We start from the raw sequence: 21764 nt of genomic DNA on the forward strand, positions 1-21764 counted from the left end.
AACTCCCACTGCCCCACTGCCTCAAGGCCCTGAAGAGTTGCCTAGGGTTTTTCTCCTATTACGCCCAGTGGGTCCCCTACTATGTGGACAAGGCCCGTCCGCTGATCAAGTCCACCTCTTTTCCCTTGACGGCAGAGGCCCGCTTAGCCTTCCACCGTATCAAGGAAGACATTGCCAAAGCCACCATGCACGCAGTGGACGAATCCATCCCCTTCCAGGTGGAAAGCGACGCGTCCGACTTTGCCCTGGCCGCTACCCTTAATCAGGCGGGGAGACCCGTGGCCTTCTTTTCACGAACCCTCCAGGGCCCGGAGACCAGACACTCCGCTGTTGAGAAGGAGGCCCAGGCTATTGTGGAGGCTGTGCGTCATTGGAGGCACTACCTGGCCGGAAAACGATTTACCCTGCTCACTGACCAGCGTTCAGTTGCTTTTATGTTTAACAACAAGCAGAGGGGCAAAATCAAAAACGACAAGATCTTGAGGTGGAGAATCGAACTTTCCACCTACAATTACGAGATCTTGTACCAGCCCGGGAAGCTCAATGAACCCCCGGATGCTCTATCACGTGGCACCTGCGCCAGCGCGCAGATCGATAGACTGCGGGCCCTCCACAATGACCTCTGCCACCCGGGGGTCACCAGGTTCTTCCACTTCATCAAGGCCCGCAACCTGTCTTACTCCATTGAGGAGGTCAGGACCATGACCAGGAACTGCCAAGTCTGCGCTGAGTGCAAACCGCACTTTTATAGACCAGACAGGGCTCACCTGATAAAAGCCACTCGCCCCTTCGAGCGCCTGAGCGTTGATTTTAAAGGGCCTCTCCCCTCCTCCGACCGCAATGTGTATTTCCTCAACATCATTGATGAGTACTCCCGTTTCCCGTTCGCCATCCCCTGCCCGGACATGACCAGTGCCACGGTCATTAAATGTCTGAACGACCTCTTCAACCTGTTCGGTTTCCCCAGCTATATCCATAGCGACCGGGGCTCATCGTTTATGAGCGACGAACTCCGCCAGTACCTGCTCGCTAGGGGTATTGCCACAAGCAGGACCACCAGTTACAACCCCCGGGGGAACGGACAGGTGGAAAGAGAGAATGCAACAGTTTGGAAGGCCGCCCTGCTAGCCTTAAAGTCTAGGGGCCTTCCGACCTCCCGCTGGCAGGATGTGCTCCCCGATGCGCTCCACTCTATTCGGTCACTGCTCTGCACTGCCACTAATGCCACCCCTCATGAGAAAATGTTTGTCTTCCCAAGGAAGTCCACATCGGGGACATCGCTACCGCCATGGCTGACGTCCCCAGGGCCGGTCCTACTGAGAAGACACGTGAGGACCCATAAAATGGACCCCCTGGTCGAGAGGGTCGACCTCTTCCACGCCAACCCCCAGTATGCTTACATTGCGTACCCGGACGGGCGGGAGGACACAGTCTCCATACGAGACCTCGCACCCTCGGGGGCCCCAGTAACCCACTACCCACTACCACCCGCCCCACGATCCAATATCCAACCCCAGCAGACGGCACGCCTGGGCCCCGCGACCCGCTCGACACCCACAAGGACTACACACCAGTGCCCCAGCCTACGCGGGACTCGACGCCGGAAGCTTCACGTCGATCACAGCGGCAGACAAGACCGCCGGAGAGACTCCAATACACAAACTTTTAATACACTTCACCCCGCCGGACTCATTTTTAAACAAGGGGTGAATGTGGTAAACCACTGTTATACCTGCCTGTGTGGGTGTTTGTATTCCACTGTGTACATGTCTGTACATGCCTCGGCTGACTCCTCCCACGAGTCCAGGTATAAAGGTGACTGCTCCACAGTCCCTCTGTATTCTGGACTGGTCGACCACTCGAGGCACACCTTCATTCTCTTGTTAATAAAAGCCTGTTAGTTACTCACTTAACCTCAGTCTTTTGAGTAATTGATAGCGCATCAGGCACTTCATTCGCCCTGCAGTACACCTCAATACATTCCACATATGTCGCCCAATCTTCGACTTCATTGTCGAACGTAGAGATACTGCCACTCTTCGGCATCCTTGGTTGTGCGTTAACTATCCCCAATGGCGCCTCCCGCGCTTCCCCTTCTTCTCCGCTGGCACAAAATGGCGTCTCCCACGCTTTCCTTCCTTCCCGCGCTCTTCCTTCTTCTCCGCGGCTCAGTGGTGCCTCCCGCGCTCTCCCTGCTTCTCCGCGGCTCAATGGCGCCTCCCCTTGCTTCGCCCCGCAGACCCTGATCAGCCCGTGATCCCTGGCTGTGCTCTGCGCGTTCTTCTCTTGATATTTGTCGACGCCGCTCAGTCTAGAACCCGGCTGTTTCTTACCCTCTCTCTCTCCGGTTTGCAGTATTTTTCCTCGACGCCGCTCGGTGATCAATCACCGGCTGCGCCCTGCTCTCTTCACCCTCTTTCTTACCCCGTCGACGCTGCCCGGCTCTCTCTCTCTGCCGTCGGTCGGCTCCAGCCGCCGCTGCTTGGGAAGGGTCTGCTCTGGACCTGTCGTCGGTCTCTTACTGCTCGTTGTGGCTGGGGAACCAAGCCCAGCTCTCCACAGCCTCCCCAGCGAAGTTGGATCTCTGCCTGACTGCTGGGCGGTTGCTCGCGGTCGACGCCCGTGTTCCTGGACTCGACTATTATTATTTTTTTTATTTTTTTTATGTTTGTAGTGTATGTACCCGTCTACCTTTAAGGGAACGATTGAGGGTAACCGTTCACCTTTAAGAGAACTACTTTAGGTGTGGCACTATTTGATTGGCTTCTGTATACGGTAATACCGACAGTGACCACACCAGTATATAAGTGATGCTACAGGATAACTAGGGCAGATACGCCCTGACCTCTGAATAGTAAAGACCTGTTTGTTTGTACTTCAAAAGTCTGTGTATTTATTTACTGCACAACCCACAGACTTTACAGTGGCGACGAGTCCGATCGTACCCTGCGGCAAGAATAGCAAAGTAACAAAGAGCGTCGAAGAGAGGCAACCGCCCTCGTCTTGCTACCAAAAGAAAACACGAGGCTACAACAACAGAAAGTGTGGTACTTTACAGAAGCTGGAAGACTAGCAACAAAAGCTTCATCAGCAACAGGCACTGATTACCCTGCTACCACGGTGTGGAGTGAGCCGACCAGCAAGAAACAAGGCGGCCGAAGCGACTGAGTAGGGGAAGGGGTAGAAGTATCCGGAGGAGAAGGGCAGAGCACTCGACCTCGGTCGAGGGGGAGCTGTACCGGCCAAAAGTCGGGTCCAACGGCGTCGGGTGACAGCCGGACCGCGATCGGCGGGAAAAATCCGGGCAGCGACTGCAGCCACGAAGCGCTGAACCTGCGAGTAGGCGCGGGAGGAGAAACCCAGCCGCAGCCGGGGAGGGAAACACCGGTCTGCGAGAGGGCTGGGGAGGCGAACGGGAACCGTGCAGGTGAGAGCCGGGTGCGGAGTGAGAGACTGCGAGGAGCCAGTCCAGCGGCTGAGCTGTTCTCCACCAACGGGGTACTCAGAGCCGGCAAAACCGAACGTGCGGGAGTGGGAGAGCGAACAGGAGCCGAGAACGGGGAGAGAGACTGCGCGAGAGCCAGTCCAGCGGCTGAACTGTTCTCCACCTACGGAGTACCCAGAGCCGGTAGAACCGAACGTGCGGGAGAGGGAGAGACAGAGCCGAGCACGGGGAGAGAGAGACTGCGCGAGAGCCAGTCCAGCGGCTGAACTGTCCTCCGTTAACGGGGTGTACCCAGCGCCGGTAGAGCCGTGCGGGCGGGAGGAAAAGACAGAGCCGAGTAAGGGGAGCTGTGCGAGAGCCAGCCCAGCGGCTGAACCTGTCCGCTGTGGGGAAAGCGTACCCCTTACACCAGGGAGAAACGCGGAAAGCCACCATTAGGCGGAGAAGACGACAGAGGCGGGAAACCGCCATTGAAGTGGGCGGGGAGAGAAAGGAAGAGCGGGAAACCGCCATTTTCGCGGGAAAAGAACCGCCATCTTAACTGCCATTGAAGTGGGCAGAGAGAGAGAGAGAGAGAGAGAGAAGTGAAGAGCGGGAAACCGCCATTTTCGCAGGAAAACCGCCATTTTAGAAAAAAAAAGATAATAAATAATACTTAAAGAAATACTGTGCTGCTTCAAAGAAAGAAAGATGCCTAAGCGAGGGAATATTAACGATTTTAATTCTGAAATAGAAGACTGGGCCACGTACGTGGAACGCATAGAGATCTATTGCGAAGCCAACAAAATAGAGGAAGACGACAAGGCGATAACATTGCTAAACTCGATGGGGGCAAAAACATATGGGCTCTTGAAGCATCTAATAGCACCAGCTAAACCAGCGGATCAGACCTTCGAAGAAATTGTGGCTGTGCTGAAGGACCACTTGAACCCCACACCGTTGATGCTGGCTGAACGATTCAAATTCTACGCAAGAACGCAGAGGAAAGATGAAAGCACTGCAGAATACTTGGTCGAGCTGCGTAGGCTGGCGAAATACTGCCAGTTCGGAGGGAATCTGACAGAGGCACTGCGGGACAAGTTCGTATGCGGATTGTCCAAAGAAGGAACGCAGAAGCGACTACTGGAAGAAAACGACCTCACACTGGACAGGGCTGTCCTCATAGCTGCAACACATGAAGCCGCAGCGAAAGGAACGGCCGAAATGCAGCTAAAGGCGGCGGCACTCGGGGTGGACCAAATTACTTCGAGCACAACAAAATGCTACCGTTGTGGGAAGACCACGCACGACCAGAATCACTGCTGCTTTAAGAACCAAGAGTGTCGGAAATGTGGCAAACTGGGTCACATCGCGAAGGTATGCAGGTCCGGGAAAAAGACCAACAATCAACGGAAGCCACCACAAGAAAAGTACAACAAGGTACACAAGGTGGCTGAAAAGAGTTCAGACGAACAGAATTCAGACTCAGACCCAAACAACCAGGAGCTGGGTAGTCTGAAGATCCACAATGTGGGGAAAGAAACTGATCTACAAACGATTTGGGTCGTACTAAAAATAGCTGGAGTCCAAGTACGAATGGAGCTGGACACTGGATCAGCTCTATCAGTCATCAACCGAAGGGACTACCACCGGCTGTTCTCTCACATACCTTTGAGAAATACCAAGTTCGTATTACAGACATACACGGGGCATAATGTATACCCCATGGGGAAAATAAGAGTCAAGGTGAGAGATAGAGGGAAAGAACACCCAAGAATGAATTTGTACGTATTACCTGAGGGAGGACCACCACTTCTAGGACGGGAGTGGATTAAGAAAATAGACATGGAATGGCACTACCTAAAAGCCATAATGAAGGAGGATTCGGTGCAAGCTATCAGCTCAGATTCTGAGATGGATGACGATAAGACCAATTCAAATATGCATGACAAGGCTAAAGGGGACTTGCCGATGATGGGGAAGGAAACAAAGACATGCAGAAAGACTTATGTCACCAAGAAGAATAAAGTTACAGAGCAGAACTCCAGGTTGACAGAGAATTCTGAGCCTGTTCAAGCTAAGGATTCATCCACGACGGAAGAACACCGAGCTCGGACTCAAACTTATGTCAAAGTACGACAACAATTAGAACAGTGGAGTGACCGTCTCGTACAAGAGATGAAAAATATGGAAAAGTTCTGGGACACTGAATGGGAGAACCTGGAAAGACAACAGAGACAGCTAGCTCGAGAAAAGAGCGACCATAGAGCCATCGTGGCCAAGTACCGATCACATCTCCCTGAAACTGTTCAGGAACTAGACTATTTACAGAACGACCTAAAGGAAGAGGAATCTTCAGGAAGCCAGGATTTTATCCCAGTTCATCTCTACGACTCGTTGCAAGCAGAGTGTAACAAGTTGAAGGAACAGTATGAACGGGCCCAGACTACAATCCTGGAAGGGGTTAACTCGGCAACCTCCGAAAAGCTAGTTTTAGTGAAAGCATATGAACAACTAAAGTTTGAACATGAGCGAGAATTACAAAGGCTGCAGGAAATGTTTGACGAGCTCCAGACCAAGACAGACTCATCGGTAGAGATTCCATCCGTAGATGGAAAATTAGAGGTGGAAGACATAGCAGAACGTGAAATTCAAGATGTCCAAGAACTCGTTAAATTATTGAAGGAAACCCAAGACAAATATGAGGCGGCAATGGCAGAGGTCCAACAACTTGAAGAACATATTCAACTAGGAATCCGGGCAGTGGAAGGAAAGGCCAATGGAAGGAACACAGAAACTGTAGGAATGGCCCCTGATCAGGAGTTAGAGAACACCAAGGCGCAATTTCTTCGAGCGCTTAAAACCAAAGGACCGGAGGAAAGGAAGGTGAAAACATTGGAGGGAAAGGTGGATGAAATGGAGAAGGCGCTAATCCACAGTGTCCCCGTAGAAGAGTTAACGGCCAGCCAACTCTTATACACGCTGAGGGACAAGACTCCAAAATGGGAACACGAGTTTCAGGTTTCAAAGGGAAAGAATTTGGAGCTTCCAAAAGTCACGGAGAGAGCTGAGGGGGCAACACAGCTTGCACATGGATGTCAAAAGTATGCTGAATTACGTCAAGGGGAACAGAAGAATGCGGAAACAGCTACTTCAGTAGAAGGATTAAATAGCCTGATAACGGAATCCCCGATGGAAGGGAAGGTATTGAACTCACAAATGAGGCCAGGCGTGAAGGAATGGCAGACATCCCAGGAAGAGCGGGATGAATATGAATGCTTGAAGAAGTCTTTTCAAGAAAGATGGTCAGAGAAGGAACCACCGTCGGCTAACGTCCAGTTGGATAAGAAGGAAGTAGAAGGGCCCCTCACTGGCCTAACTCAGGACGACCCCGAATACTATCATGACCTATTGAGTGACACTGAATATTACGAGGATCTGGTCTGCCCGGTTTGTGATGAAAACTCCCAAAGTACAGAAATCCGCATGAAGCACTTAAGGTCTAATGAACATAGAGAGTTGGTGGCGCTACAGATGGCCGCAGAGAAAGGAGCTCCGAGAGTTTCAAAAAGGCAGAAAAGAAAAAGAAGAAGCAGGAGATAATAACTGTCTAAAATACTATCATCTCAGGCGGGACACCATGAAAGGAGCTAAATTAGTTGAAAACCCGAAAATTATCAAGACAGCCAGTTGGTTGTAAAAGTCCGCACTGCTGGTTCAACAGGAGGGAAGGTCAAGCTGTTACGTTAAGAAAAAGGCTATGGAGGAGTCACGCTAGCCATGTGAACCGGCTACACCAAAGAGATGCTGTTCGGAATGAGTCAAGATCAGAGACTGAATCTATGAACTGTTTCCGCAGAGACTGAACCTGTGAACTGTTTCCACCGAAAGTATATCTGTAAACTGTTTTATATGACGTTGACTCCACCGGAATTATCTCTGTAAATTGTTTGTTCTCCACCGAGAGTATATCTGTAAATTGTTATGTGAAGTTGAAGATATGTATGTTTAACGGGGACCCTGTAAGTAATAAGCTAAAAAGGGAGGATTGTAGCGTATGTACCCGTCTACCTTTAAGGGAACGATTGAGGGTAACCGTTCACCTTTAAGAGAACTACTTTAGGTGTGGCACTATTTGATTGGCTTCTGTATACGGTAATACCGACAGTGACCACACCAGTATATAAGTGATGTTACAGGATAACTAGGGCAGATTCGCCCTGACCTCTGAATAGTAAAGACCTGTTTGTTTGTACTTCAAAAGTCTGTGTATTTATTTACTGCACAACCCACAGACTTTACAATGTTGCAGGTAGATTCGCATCAACACTCGTCGCCACTGTTAGATCCGTGGTTCAGTGGATAAATAATTACACGGATGCTGTACATAAACAAACAACAGGTCTTTACTGGAGGAGGGTCATCTCTAGACTGGAGTACAGAGGCATGCGCACAGCTTATATACCGGTGTGGTTACTGCCAGTACTACAGTATACAGGAGCTGTAAAAAGTAGTTCTGACTTAAAGCACATACACTACAGCTGGCATGTTATCTCCTAGGATTTTTGTCCCCAGTGCTAATCTGGTTTACTTTCTTTTTAATTTCTACCTCTGCTATATAACATTTGATTTGGTCAAGTGCTCATGCCAGTTCTAAAAGCTTACTTAAGGTATACCTTTTCTCCAGGGCTCAGCAGTATTTGAGATGAACATCCTTCTATAATCTATGTTGTGATTTCAAAATCTGCATCAGTGGAGTTACATTTTGCAGTTTGGTGACATAAGCTTATATAAAAAGGCACCCACAAATGTATTCTTGTGTTTTGTAGCCTGCCATAATCTGATTGATTCATAAGTTGCATTTTGCTACTCCAGGTTCTTAGCCTCACTATAGTTTACACCATTTCCAGTTTCAGACTGGAAGTCAAATTTATCTTGCAAGTATTCTCCCCCATTGGCCCAGAATTTGCAGCAATGGCAATATTGATGGCGAACGCCATAAGTTAGACCATTGTGCTCCCCAATCCTCCAGTGGAGAATTTAGGCCACAATTTGCTGGAGAATTGATTAGAGCATCGCAGTGTGTCAGAAGCGGCTCGGCCAATGTCCGATACAGATTCAAAGTGCTGGGCGTTATGCCTGCTTTTGTAAATAGTTATCCAAGGAAACTGATATTTTGGAATATCTGAGAAGTTTTTCTCCATGCAACATGTACAGCAAATCTATATATGTTTAAAAAGAAACAACAACAACAACAACAACTTGTATTTATATAGCACCTTTAACATAATAAAACATGCCAAGGCGCTTCACAGAAGTATTATAAAACAAAATTTGACACCGAACCACATAACGAGAAATTAGGTCAAAGAGGTAGGTTTTAAGGAGCGTCTTAAAGGAGGAAAGAGAGGTAGCGAGGCGGAGAGGTTTATGGAGGGAATTCCAGAGCTTAGGGCCTTGGCAGCTGAAAGCACAGCCACCAATGGTGGAGCGATTGAAATTGGGGGTACTCAAGAGGCCAGAATTAGAGGAGCGCAGATTTCTCAGAGGGTTGTGGGGCTGGAGGAGATTACAGAGATAGGGAGGGGCAAGGCCATGGAGGGAACTGAAAACAAGGATGAGAATTTTAAAATCAAGGCGTTGGTTAACCGGGAGCCAATGTCGGTCAGCGACCACAGGGGTGATGGGACTTGTACGAGTTAGGACACAGGCAGCAGAGTTTTGGATGACCTCAAGTTTACGGAGGGTAAAATATCGGAGACCAACTACAAGTGCATTGGAATAGCCATGTCTAGAGGTAACAAAGGCATGGATTAGGGTTTCAGCAGCAGATGAGCTGAAGCAAGGGACGGAGTCTGGCGATATTAAGGAGCTGGAAATAGGTGGTCTTAGCGATGACGCGGATATGTGGTCAGAAGCTCATCTCAGGGTCAAACAGGACACCAAGGTTGCAAATAGTCTGGTTCAGCTTCAGACAGTTGCCAGGGAGAGGGATGGAGTTGGTGGCTAGGGAACATTGTTTGTGGCGGGGACCGAAGACAATGGCTTCAGTCTTCCCAATATTTAGTTGGAGTAAATTTCTGCTCACCCAGTACTGTATGTCGGATAAGCATTCTGACAAGTTAGGTACAGTGGAGGGGTCGAGAGAAGTGGTGGTGAGCAACGTTCCCTTGAATTATTTTTTGTGCACGGTCCCTTTAAATTTGCTGCGTGGTATCTTTTCCAGTGGCAGCAGCTAGTGAGCAGCCTGCGCAGGACCTCCCCGATCGACACCCGCACAGCTTAGGGGGAACATTGGTAGTGTGGTAGAGCTGGGTGTCATCAGCGTACATGTGGGAACTGATGCTGTGTTTTCGGATGATGTCGCAGAGGGGCAGCATGTAGATAAGAAACAGTAATATAAATGCAGGAATTGCTATCATTTATGTAGTGTCCGTGTGTAGATAAAGACACTGAAGACAGGAGTTGGTTCATAGGTATTTACTAAGCAAGTCTGGGGGGGGTTTCTAAAGGATATACACAATACACAGGCTTATATAGCCCAAGTGGCAATTACCGGCATTACGCACACCTGGGGCTCTTAAAGGCACATACACCACAATTCCTCCCCTTCTAGCTAACTAGTACATCATACTTTAAGTAATTATTAATTACATGTTATATGCAAAATAATATACATTGCTGTATTAATTAATTAAAAGTTAGTCTCTCAGGAGGCTTCCTGACTCGGTCCGGATAACACCTCGGGGGTGTAGTAGTTTCTGGTGGTGTAGTAGGTTCTTCTGGCAAGGCTGATTCGGCTTGAAGGCCAGTGTCGGGTTCATCGGGCTCCAGTATCACCGGATCGGAGGTAGATATGGGTATCTCTACTTCATTGTTAGATGTATAGAGTGGTGGTGTAGGTTGTCCCTTTTCGGATGACTTGATGATTTGGTCAGCATGGCGCCTTATTATGCTGTCTCCGATGTCCACGGTATACATCAGTGGTCCTAATCGTGTGCAGATAGTTCCAGGCTGCCATTTCTCGGTACGGTAGTCCCGGGCCAAAACCGGTTGGCCTATCTGGAAGGCCCTAGTTGGCCTTTCATTCATGCCCTGAAACTGCCGGTTCTCCACGTCCCTTCGGATGTTGGGCTTGACCAAATCCAGCCGGCATCTTAAGTTTCTATTGTAGAACATCATGGCGGGAGTTTGGTTAGTAACCATATGCGTTGCATTCCTATATGCAAATAAGAAGTTATCCACCTTGTGCTGAAGTTTAATGTCTTCATTACCCATGGCCTTGATGGCCTTCTTGAAGGTCTGGACAAACCTTTCAGCCAATCCATTGGTGGCGGGATGGTATGGGGCGGACGTGTAGTGCTTAACCCCATTGTTCTTTAAGAACTTTCTGAATTCTTCGGACACAAATTGCGGTCCATTATCAGAACATATCTGCTCCGGCAGCCCATTCCTGGCAAATATGGTCCTTAATACTGTGATGGTTTTTTCCGTGGTGGTGGAGGACATCTTTATTACCTCCGGCCACTTGGAGTGTGCATCAACTGCGATTAAGAACATTGAGTCCATAAATGGACCAGCAAAGTCGATATGCACCCTTTGCCAGGGAGATGAGGGCCACTCCCATGGATGTAGAGGGGCCTGTGGCGGAGCATTTTGGACCTTCTGGCATCCTAGGCAGCTCTTGGTCATGTCTTCGATGTCTCCATCGATACCTGGCCACCATACAAACACCCTAGCTAGGTTCTTCATTTTCACTCCACCCAGATGCCCCTCGTGAAGCTCCTTTAGCACTTTATCCTGTAGTTTGGGTGGAATCACCACTCTGGATCCACACATCAAGGTTCCTCAGCCCACTGACAGCTGTTCTCTTCTTTGCGAGAATGCTGGCAACAGTGGTTCGCCATGTGCTGGCCATCCCTTCACTGTTAAATCGTAGACCCGTGAGAGAGTAGGGTCATTTCTTGTCTCCCTTTCAATGGCAGAATTTGTCACCGGTAGACATTCCATGATGGTAGAGTGGAATATCTCTACTGGGTCTACTGTAGGTGCCTCTTCTATCGTTGGCAACGGTAGGCGTGATAAACCGTCAGCATTCCCATGCTGTTTTGACCCTTTGTATTCAATGTTGTATTGGTGTGCCCCTAGAAAAAGGGACCACCTCTGTAGTCTTTGTGCCGTCATAATGGGGACACCTTTTTTAGGGTTGAATATGGAGATGAGGGGTTGATGGTCAGTCAGCAAGGTAAATTTTTGTCCGTGTAGGTAATGGTTGAATTTCTTCACTCCCCATACCAGGCTGAGTGCTTCCCTGTCTATCTGGGCATAGTTACGCTCAGCTGAGTTCAATGAGCGTGACGCAAAAGCTATCGGCCGTTCCGAGCCATCAGGGAATCTATGGGACAATACCGCTCCTATGCCGTAAGGGGATGCATCGCACGCCAGTCTGATTGGTAGTGATGGGTTGTAATGAGCCAAAATTTTCTCGGATGTGATTAAGTCTTTACATTTATGGAAGGCACGTTTACAGTCTTCGTTCCATTTCCAAATCACTCCTGTCTGTAGAAGATCATTAAGAGGGTGTAGAATAGTTGATAAGTTCGGTAAAAATTTATGATAGTAATTTATTAATCCCAGGAATGACCTTAATTGTGAAACATTTTCAGGTGCTGGGGCTTTTATAACTGCTTCAATTTTTTCAGGTGACTTATGCAACCCTTCCTTATTAATTATGTGGCCACAATATGATATCTGATTTTGGAAAAATTCGCACTTGGGGTGATTTGCTCGTAGGCCCCGTTCTTTCAGCCGAGTGAGCACCTGCTCCAAATTGGCAAGGTGCTCGTTGTCGTTTTCTCCTGTTATAAGGATGTCGTCTAGGTAGCATTGAGTCCCCGGAATCCCTTGCAGGACTTGCTCCATAGCTCTTTGCCAGATAGCTGGAGCTGATGCTATTCCAAAAACCAGTCGATTGTACTGGTACAGGCCTTTGTGTGTGTTTATTGTGAGATACTTTTTAGAGGTCTCCTCAACCTCCATCTGTAGATATGCCTGTGCCAAGTCAATTTTTGTGAAACGTTTCCCTCCGGATAGTGAGGCGAAAATATCTTCTATCCTCGGAAGAGGATACTGTACCATGTGAAGGACCGGGTTTACAATCACCTTAAAGTCCCCACAGATGCGAATTTTTTTCTGTTCCTCAGAGTTATTTTTCAATGTTTTTTTCATGACTGGAACGATGGGTGTTGCCCATTCGCTCCAATCTATTTTGGGTAATACGCCTGCCTTTTCCAAATTCTTCAGCTCTGCCTCGACTGCCGGACGTATTGCGTATGGCACCGGTCTTGCCTTAAAAAATTTTGGAATTGCTGTATCTTCCACTTTTATTGAGGCGGTGATGCCTTTCAAGGTTCCTAGTTTCTCTTGAAACACTTCTTTGGCGTTGGCCAAGATGTCTTTTAATCGTTCAGGTATGATGTCATCATTGTTTTTTTCCTTACTGGTCACCGTCAGTGCCTGAATGGAGTGCCAGTCTATACGTATCTTCCTTATCCATTCACGTCCCAACAACGGTGGACCACCATCTTGTAGAATGTATAAATACAACTTTTGTATTTCTTTGCCGTTGTATACCACAGGCACCCTTATTTTTCCTTTGGGGTAGACTTTCTGCCCCGTATATGTTTTTAAGATAATGGATGTGTCTTTTAGAGGTATATGCGAAAATAGCCTCTCATAATCTCGTTGATTTATTACGGTTAGAGCTGATCCTGTATCTAGCTCCATTTTAACTGGGGACCCTGCTATTGTGAGGGTAACCCAAATGGTTTGGTAATCCTCTTTGGCAAGTACATTATGTAATTTGAGACAGCTTAGTCTCTTGTTTCCGGAGTCGCTATCGCTATTCTGGTCTTCGGAGCTATTGTCCGTCATCATTTGTACCTTCCTGTACTTTTCTTTATTGATTTTTTGTTTTCTGTCAGTGGATTTATTTTGTCCAGATTGGCATACCCGTGCAATGTGTCCAATCTTACCACATTGCCTGCATGCTTTGCCCTTGAACCAGCAGTCCCTCTGGTTATGGGTGGATCTGCCGCAGCGATAACATCTTCCGAACTCCTGTGTCATTTTATGGGTGCCGAAGTCCTGTGTCTCTTGTTGTATCTCTGCAGCTCCTTTTGCTGCTGCTTCGTATGATACAGCCATACTGAAAGCTTTGTCCAATGTTAAATCTTTTTCAGAAAGCAGTCTTTTTTGTGTTCCTTCACTTAAGAGACCGCAAACAAATTTGTCTCGAAGATAATCCGATAGTCCTGCTCCGAATTGGCAGTACTTTGATAGCTTTCTTAATTCGTTTAGGTAATCAGCATTACTTTCATTCTTGTGTTGATTTCTCTTGAAGAACTTGAATCGTTCCGCTATTAGCAGCGGTGTTGGGTTTAAATGCTCCTGCAGGGTATCAACAATTTCTTTAAAAGTCTTGTCCTTTGGTTTGGCTGGAGTGATTAAATTTCGTAACAGTCCGTATGTCTTCGCGCCTATTAAGTTCAGAAGTACTGAAGCTTTTTTTTATCTGTTATTCCATTTGCAGTGCAATAAACCTCTACTCTTTCCACGTATGTGGTCCAATCTTCTATTTCGCCATCAAAAGCCTCAATATTACCAGATTTAGGCATTTCAGAAAAGATATGGCGCTTCCCGCGCTTTTTTTTTCTCTCTGTAGCAACGATATGGCGCTTCCCGCGCTTTCCCGCCGCTGCTACCGATAACAACGCTGTTTTACTGTGGTTTCCGTTTATTCACTGTTGGAGACTCGTTCCCGACGGAGGTCTAAACGCTGACCTGCTTGCCGCGCCGGCCGTCTCTCGAGTGCACCCTCCCAGTCCGTTATTGCTGACCTCCGATTTCGCTGCCTGTCTCAGCTGTAGAGCCCGCCGCTGGAGCTCCAGCCTGACGCCCAGGAAGGATTAGCGCAGTACCTGTCACCAGCTTGGCCAGCTGGTGAAACCACAGTTTCTCTTACTTCCTTGAGTCTTCTGGACGCTGGAGGAATCGGTGTCCTTGAGGTGCTGCCGAATTGCTGGTAAGTCCGTTTCCACTTCGTCGCCACTGTAGTGTCCGTGTGTAGATAAAGACACTGAAGACAGGAGTTGGTTCATAGGTATTTACTAAGCAAGTCTGGGGGGGGGATTTCTAAAGGATATACACAATACATAGGCTTATATAGCCCAAGTGGCAATTACCGGCATTACGCACACCTCGGGCTCTTAAAGGCACATACACCATAATTGCTCTTAAAGGCACATACACCACAATTTACACCTGTAAATGTTTTATGTGACACCAAGAGGACTTTCACATCATAAATTATTTTAATTATTAAAATTATAAACACTGGGCACCTTTTTTACTGCTACGACGTGATATGCAGACGCCATAAAATCTACTTGATTAACGAGGCTTGAATTTTAACTAGAAAATGCACAACTAATTGACAATGAGAGTCTCTGTGAAACATAGCTGGTTGTTTGCGGTTGTTAATATCCCTGCAAGTGATAAAAGGAAATTTTTAATTCTCCATATGGAGGGACTTCAGTTATGTGGAGAGACTAGAAAAGCTGGGATTGTTCTTCTTAGAGCAGAGAAGGTTAAGAGGAGATTTAGTAGAGGTGTTCAAAATTGGAGGGGTTTTGATCAGAGTAAATAAGGACAACTGTTTCCATTGGCAGGAGGGTCAGTAACTGGTAGACATAGATTTAAGATAATTGGCAAAAAAGCCATGGAGGAGATGTTTTACGCATTGTTATGATCTGAAATGCACTAGCTGAAAGCAGATTCAATAGTAACTTTCAAAAAGGAATTAGATATAAACTTGAAAAGGAGAAATTTGAAGGGCTGTGGAGAAAGAGCAGGGGAGTGGAACTAATTGGATAGCTCTTCAAAGAGCCATCACAGACACATAAGCCAAATGCTGTATGATTCAATTATATATTATTTTTTATTTGTTCCTGGGATGTGGGTGTCGCTTGCAAGGCCAGCATTTATTGCCCATCATTAATTGCCCTCGAGAAGATGGTGGTGAGCTGCCTTCTTGAATCGCTGCAGTTCTTGTGGTGAAGGTACTCCCACAGTGCTGTTAGGGAGGGAGTTCCAGGATTTTGACCCAGTGACGATGAAGGAATGGCGATATACTTCCAAGTCAGGATGGTGTGTAACTTGGAGGGGAACTTGCAGGTGGTGGTGTTCCCGTGCGCCTGAAACTTACCCTTATGAATTTAGTATATGGGATATAGTGCGCTGAAGGGCAAAAAATCCTCCATTTTATTGTAAACTTGGTATTGGATAGTACATCGGATTCCAGTGCATTTCGTGTCACTTCAGAAAAAGGATATCATCCACCCCAGACACTTATTATACTGCTACATTTCGTGTCACTTCAGAAGAAGGATATCATCCACCCCAGACACTTATTATACTGCTACATTTCGTGTCACTTCAGAAGAAGGATAATATCAGTCACCCAGATACTTTTCATAACAGGCTAAATTAATAATAGCGAATAGAATGTTCTGCAGAAGTAACCAATATGTTCAAGATATTGAAAGTACAACACAATATCAGGAGTCCAGAGAAAAATTCAAAACAAACTAATCACGCGAGTCACTTTGCATTCATCTTAAAGAACTTGAGATAAAGTGCTTCTTCAAAAAAAAAATGCAATCTTGTTCCTCGGCAAAAATACAGTAGTCTTTGCAAGCATTAAGTAAGTGCACATTTACAGAGCCTAATTCATCTCCATCCTCCATAGCAATAGCAACTAAACTGCTAAAGAAAAGAAAGACTTGCATTTATATAGCGCCTTTAACGACCACCGGACGTCTCAAAGCGCTTTACATTCAGTGAAGTACTTTTGAAGTGGAGTCACTGTTGTAATGTAGGAAATGCGGCAGCCAATTTGCACACAGCAAGGTCCCACAAACAGCAATGTGATAATGACCAGATAATCTGTTTTTGTTATGTTGGTTGAGGGATAAATATTGGCCAGGACACTGGGGATAACTCCCCTGCTCTTCTTCGAAATAGTGCCTTGGGATCTTATGTTCACCTGAGAGAGCAGATGGGGCCACGGTTTAACATCTCATCTGAAAGACGGCACCTCCGACAGTGCAGCACTCCCTCAGAACTGCACTGGAGTGTCAGCCTAGCTTTATGTGCTCAAAGTCCCTGGAGTGGGACTATGAACCCACATCCTTCTGGCTCAGAGGTGAGTGTGCTACCCACTGAGCCACAGCTGACAGAGGGTAAAATATGCAATTTTTATGCCCATAATTCATGCGAGAGAGCAGGCAGTTGAGTTCAAGTCTGATCTGTTAAATAAAGGTGATCAGTTGAACAATACTAACAAACTTTGCAACCTTTAGATGCAAAGGATAACGATGGCCAGATAAGAGATTGATGTAAGCCCCCAAAGTGCGGACCAAGTGATATACATGGTCGACGTCACCGGCTTGCTGTAAGAAAGACAGACCCAATAATTGAAGTCAAAACGGTTTATTCAGGCCTGGGGAGATATGGCTCTTGCGTCCCAACACAAGGCTCCAACTCCACCGAACCTCTTGAGATTCACACAGTTATACACATTTTCCAAGACCTCCTACTCCAGAGGTCCAATCGATTTAAAAGTCTATACATTAATCACTAACTAGGTGTGTCTAACTTATACAAAGTAGCCTATAACATAAGTTTCACTTTTCACTGAAATGAGTCATCCAGGATTGTGATTTCTGAGAAACAAGTCATTCCTCTCCTGGCCACGACTAAGTTTCATTTTCCAGGAAAGGGTTATGTCAGTGTCTCTTTTTGTAAGTTTCATCTCTCTAAACTGGTATGGTCATTTCTGCAATTAAACATAGAATAATTAGTACATTTCATCTTTACACATTTTGCTGCTGCAATTGCGTTCTACTAAACGTGCCCTGTTATGCTCATTTTGTAATCTTACTTCAGTCCCTCCTTTTGACCTTTTGGACAATTGTTCCAAAACAGGTCAACATGTATTTCCACTGCCTGGTGTCTGCCAAAGTGTGCACTCCCTGGCCTTCTACCAGTCTAGGTTATACATGTATATATCCTATCAATTTGGAGGCCGACTTCCCCCCCCCCCCCGTGGTATGGTGGGCTTTCCTTTAGGGTGGTCTTTCCTTTATGTACTCCTTCCGGTGTAACCATTCCCGGGGCCCCTTAGACCCTGCATTAATGGTTTAGGCTTTCTGCTCAAGCTTGTCCCTCATTCCCGCGTTGGATGTGTGACGTGCCAATTCGAGACTGTCATCACACACCAATCCTCATTCACCACCCTCCTTCTGCCACCTCCATCTTACGGTTGGCCGGCCCGGTCCTTAATTACCATACCCAATTAATCCCTCCTAATTTCAGGGCTTCCTATCATGTTGTACACCATTTGCCTTGGAGAGGCGGGGGAGTTGTCCATTCTTAACTTCGCTACCTGCCCCTCCTCAGGCTCGACTTCTTTCACTGCACCAATATCGGCCTTACTCATTCTGGTACAGAGGCACTGGAGCAGTAAAAATACACAATATATCGTAATAACAATCATGAGGAATATCATTATGCCTTGTATCACTGAGGCGCCCAAAGTCCCCGACCATCCTGATCCCCAATTATCAAAATATGAGGAAGTGGGTGAGTTTCCTCTAATGTTGTACTAATGTCTTTCTGTTGTCTCTTTAAGCCTTCTTCTATTTTATGATAATACTTTCAAATTTCCTTCGTGTCCTGCCATAACTTCTGCCAAACTTCCTCTAACTTAGGAATTGCCTTGGGCTCTGGTATGACATAAATTTCAACCCTTTTTAGTAAGTCTCATATTATCAAATAACCAGGTTTTCCTATCTGTATAGGTATCTTTAGACCAAAACAAAGGTTTGGTTGGGGAATGGTACAAGCCATATCTTGATATTCATATTTCTGTTCAATTGTGGTGACACAACATGTCCCATTGTTCCTTGGTGCTACCCATGTCCGGTGTATCCCCCTTGGGTGTACCTCGAGGGTGCAATTGGTAATTTTCGTAAATCCGCACTCGGATGTGTCTCCCTCAGTGGGGGGCGGTGTGCACACCCATGTCCTTCCCTTGTGGTGGCACCCGTCCACTACCACCCCCCTTTAGGTTTCATTCTTCTGTTTATTATCTTCATCCCTTTCCCAAAGCGCCTTGGTAGGGACATCATGATATTTAACCCACTTTCCCTTTGTACTTCTCCTATATTAATCACATTGTATAGGGGTTGTCCCCCTTCTGGGAATTGTGGGATGGCCAGTACAAAGCCAATCATCTTAGTCCACGGGGTCAGACAATCGCCTGCCCGGTATACTTGTCCCATTTTACATCCTTTGCATAGGCTTTTATTTGTGTCCATCCAAGGTTCCAGATCCTTATTAGTAATCCAATCAGGGATCTGTTCATTATTTATTTGCCTCATGTTAGGCTGAGCATTCGACAATAGCCATGAGCCCTATGTGGCACATATTAGTTCCTTATTGGTTTGGCGAGAAGCATTATTAAGTCTATCAATAATTGTATTGATTGTTTCTGCATGGGGGGCTACTATCTCTTCCACCCCTGACAATTGCATTATTGTTTGGTTTCCCTGCCAGTGTCAATTGCTGGCTATTCCCAGTAGCTTGTTTTAGTAACTTCTCTATTTTTGCTTGTAATTCTTCTACTCCTTCGTTTACTCCTTCTATATCCAAGCTATTAACTGTTGCTAACCCGGCCGCATACCCTGCTCCGGTCGTTTCCAATACTCCCCGTTTCTTACATCTTTGTAAGATAGATTTTTCCTGTGGACCCTCTAATTGTTTTACCCACAGGGAGTTCCATGTTTGTTTTGTATCTCAAAAGTACTCATATTAATGGCAAGCTTAGTAACTCTATGTGCTACACTAAAATACACCTCATCCTGTGTTCTCCTTATTACTAATCCCCCTCGATAATGGCAATACTTATGTTCATCCCTAGGATCAAGGCGAGGACGCTCCATCTCATTCCGGACGTCCAATGTTCCTGTAATTACAAAAAGGGGCTGGTCGTCACCAGCCAGTTAGAATTATTCTGCTCTTATCCATTCTATCAGTTCAAAATGCTGTACATCGGGTTCATTTCTTGTTCTGTGGCTCTGTCCCCAGACATACCTGAAGATGCAAACTATGGCATATAACATTATCATCATATACAGCCCTATCATTGATATATGTAGTAACTCCCCCTTCCCATTCATTATATCTTCTAGTATACTCCTCACTCTGTCAAAAAGGGCACCATCTCTGGTTTACTCATTGTCTTTCTTATATATTTTTAACTGAGTCCAGTGTTTCCACCTTCCTTTACCCGTTCCAGACCCATCTACATGAGCACATGTCGCAGTGTCCACTACTCGCTTTCAAACAGCCGCCTAACCTCAAACAGACCATCGTTCGCAGCAAATTACCCAGCTTTCAGGAGAACAGCGACCACGACACCACACAACCCTGCCACAGCAACCTCTGCAAGACATGCCAGATCATCAACACAGATACCATCATCACGCGTGAGGACACCACCCACCAGGTACATGGTACATACTCATGTGACTCGGCCAACGTTGTCTACCTCATACGTTGCAGGAAAGGATGCCCCGGAGCATGGTACATCGGCGAGACCATGCAGACACTGCGACAACGGATGAACGGACACCGCGCAACAATCACCAGGCAGGAGTGTTCCCTTCCAGTCGGGGAACACTTCAGCAGTCAAGGACATTCAGCCTCCGATCTTCGGGTAAGCATTCTCCAAGGTGGCCTTCGAGACACACGACAACGCAAAATCGTCGAGCAGAAACTGATAGCCAAGTTCCGCACCCATGAGGACGGCCTCAACAGAGATCTTGGGTTCATGTCACGCTACATGTAACCCCACCTGATGCAGGGTCATCCAGACTCGAGTCGACATTGGCTTGTTCTCTCTACACGGATGCGGCCGGACCTGCTGTGATTTCCAGCCCAAAAAAAGAAAAAAAAAAATGTTTTTTGTCTGTCATACAGACCCCAGCATCTGCAATATTTGACCCCTTGTGACCCCACCTCATTGTTCTTTGATGTAATGTTTCCCTGACTGACCTGTTTGGACACCATTCACACCTTTGACTGCTGTGATTATCTCTCTGCCGAGGTGTGATTAATGGCAGTTGGAAAGGTTACCTGTAAACATCTGACATGATTCTCTGACTATATAAGCTGTGTCTTTATGCATTTCTCCACTTCACCTGAAGAAGGAGCAGCACTCCGAAAGCTTGTGATTTCAAATAAAGCTGTTGGACTATAACCTGGTGTTGTGTGACTTTTTGCACTTTTTAATAGCAATTTGCCAAAATGTTGCTGCAGGATCATGGACTAGTACAATGGTTCAAGGTTGTGATTCCCCACCCAATGAGTTCCCAATCACAGCAGGTTCTGACAAAGGGTCATTGAACTGAATCATTAACCGAACATTATTCCTTTTTGCACAGATGCTGCTGAGTGCTTCCAGCATTTTTCCTTTTTATTCCCAATTTCATCCTGGCTGTTCCAAGGTGAAGTGTTTGCTCACATGTAAAGGAACGAGCAGTGAATCTTATGTCCACTTCTATAATATTGAATTAAGACTGACATTGGCAGAGGCCAGGAGGCAAACACAACATCCGTACAGAATAGTGTTTACTGTTTCCTTGAATTCTATTGCATAGGGATATTACATTGTAGTTATGCCTCTTTTAATTGAACCTTTAAGGTTGCCCTAGCGCCGTCAAACGAAAGATCTAACAAAAGTGCCCCCTTTTTAGAGGGACACAATAAACACCAAATCGTACAAAAGAAAGAATAAATTTAATCATACTATTATTTACAGTGTCAACTCTGCTCCTCAGCGCCTGCGGTGCCTGTTGTAGTTATGCATTGCATTCTATGTCATACACTCTACTACTTCCCCGTACCATTGGAGACATGTAACAAACATCTAAATCATCTCAGTCTCCGGCCATTCACGCTGAAATCGCTCTTCGTAAATCAAAGGGGGTAATTGTGTGCGGGTTATTCATTAACTTAACCAAGTGAGATAACAATTTTTTTATATATAACTATGTGCAATAACATTACTTTATCAGCTTACATCACTTCCACGCGTTGCACTGAAAAGTTGGAAAACATAAATTAGTCAGCGAACGTAATTAGACATCCCCTTGAGCCGCATTGGTTCTTTCCCAGCTTGCTAGATTCTATAAATAGCAGGACGCCAGCAGCCCCC

General features: G+C 46.5%; 1 protein-coding gene across 1 annotated transcript in view; it reads left to right on the forward strand.

Annotated features, from left to right (window-relative positions):
• LOC147124431 (uncharacterized) overlaps positions 1 to 20715 on the forward strand; it is a 55849-nt gene extending 35134 nt beyond the window's left edge. Inside the window, exon 2 of the mRNA XM_085987075.1 lies at positions 19845 to 20715. Within this exon, the coding sequence (XP_085843201.1) occupies positions 19845 to 20396 (552 nt within the window). The 3' untranslated portion in view covers positions 20397 to 20715. The remainder of the gene's footprint in view (positions 1 to 19844) is intronic.
• The last annotated feature ends 1049 nt before the right edge of the window (positions 20716 to 21764 follow it).

The sequence above is a fragment of the Somniosus microcephalus genome, chromosome 1 (genome assembly GCF_052327205.1).
Source record: "Somniosus microcephalus isolate GS21.2 chromosome 1, FLI_Smic_1.0, whole genome shotgun sequence".
NCBI lineage: Eukaryota > Metazoa > Chordata > Chondrichthyes > Squaliformes > Somniosidae > Somniosus > Somniosus microcephalus.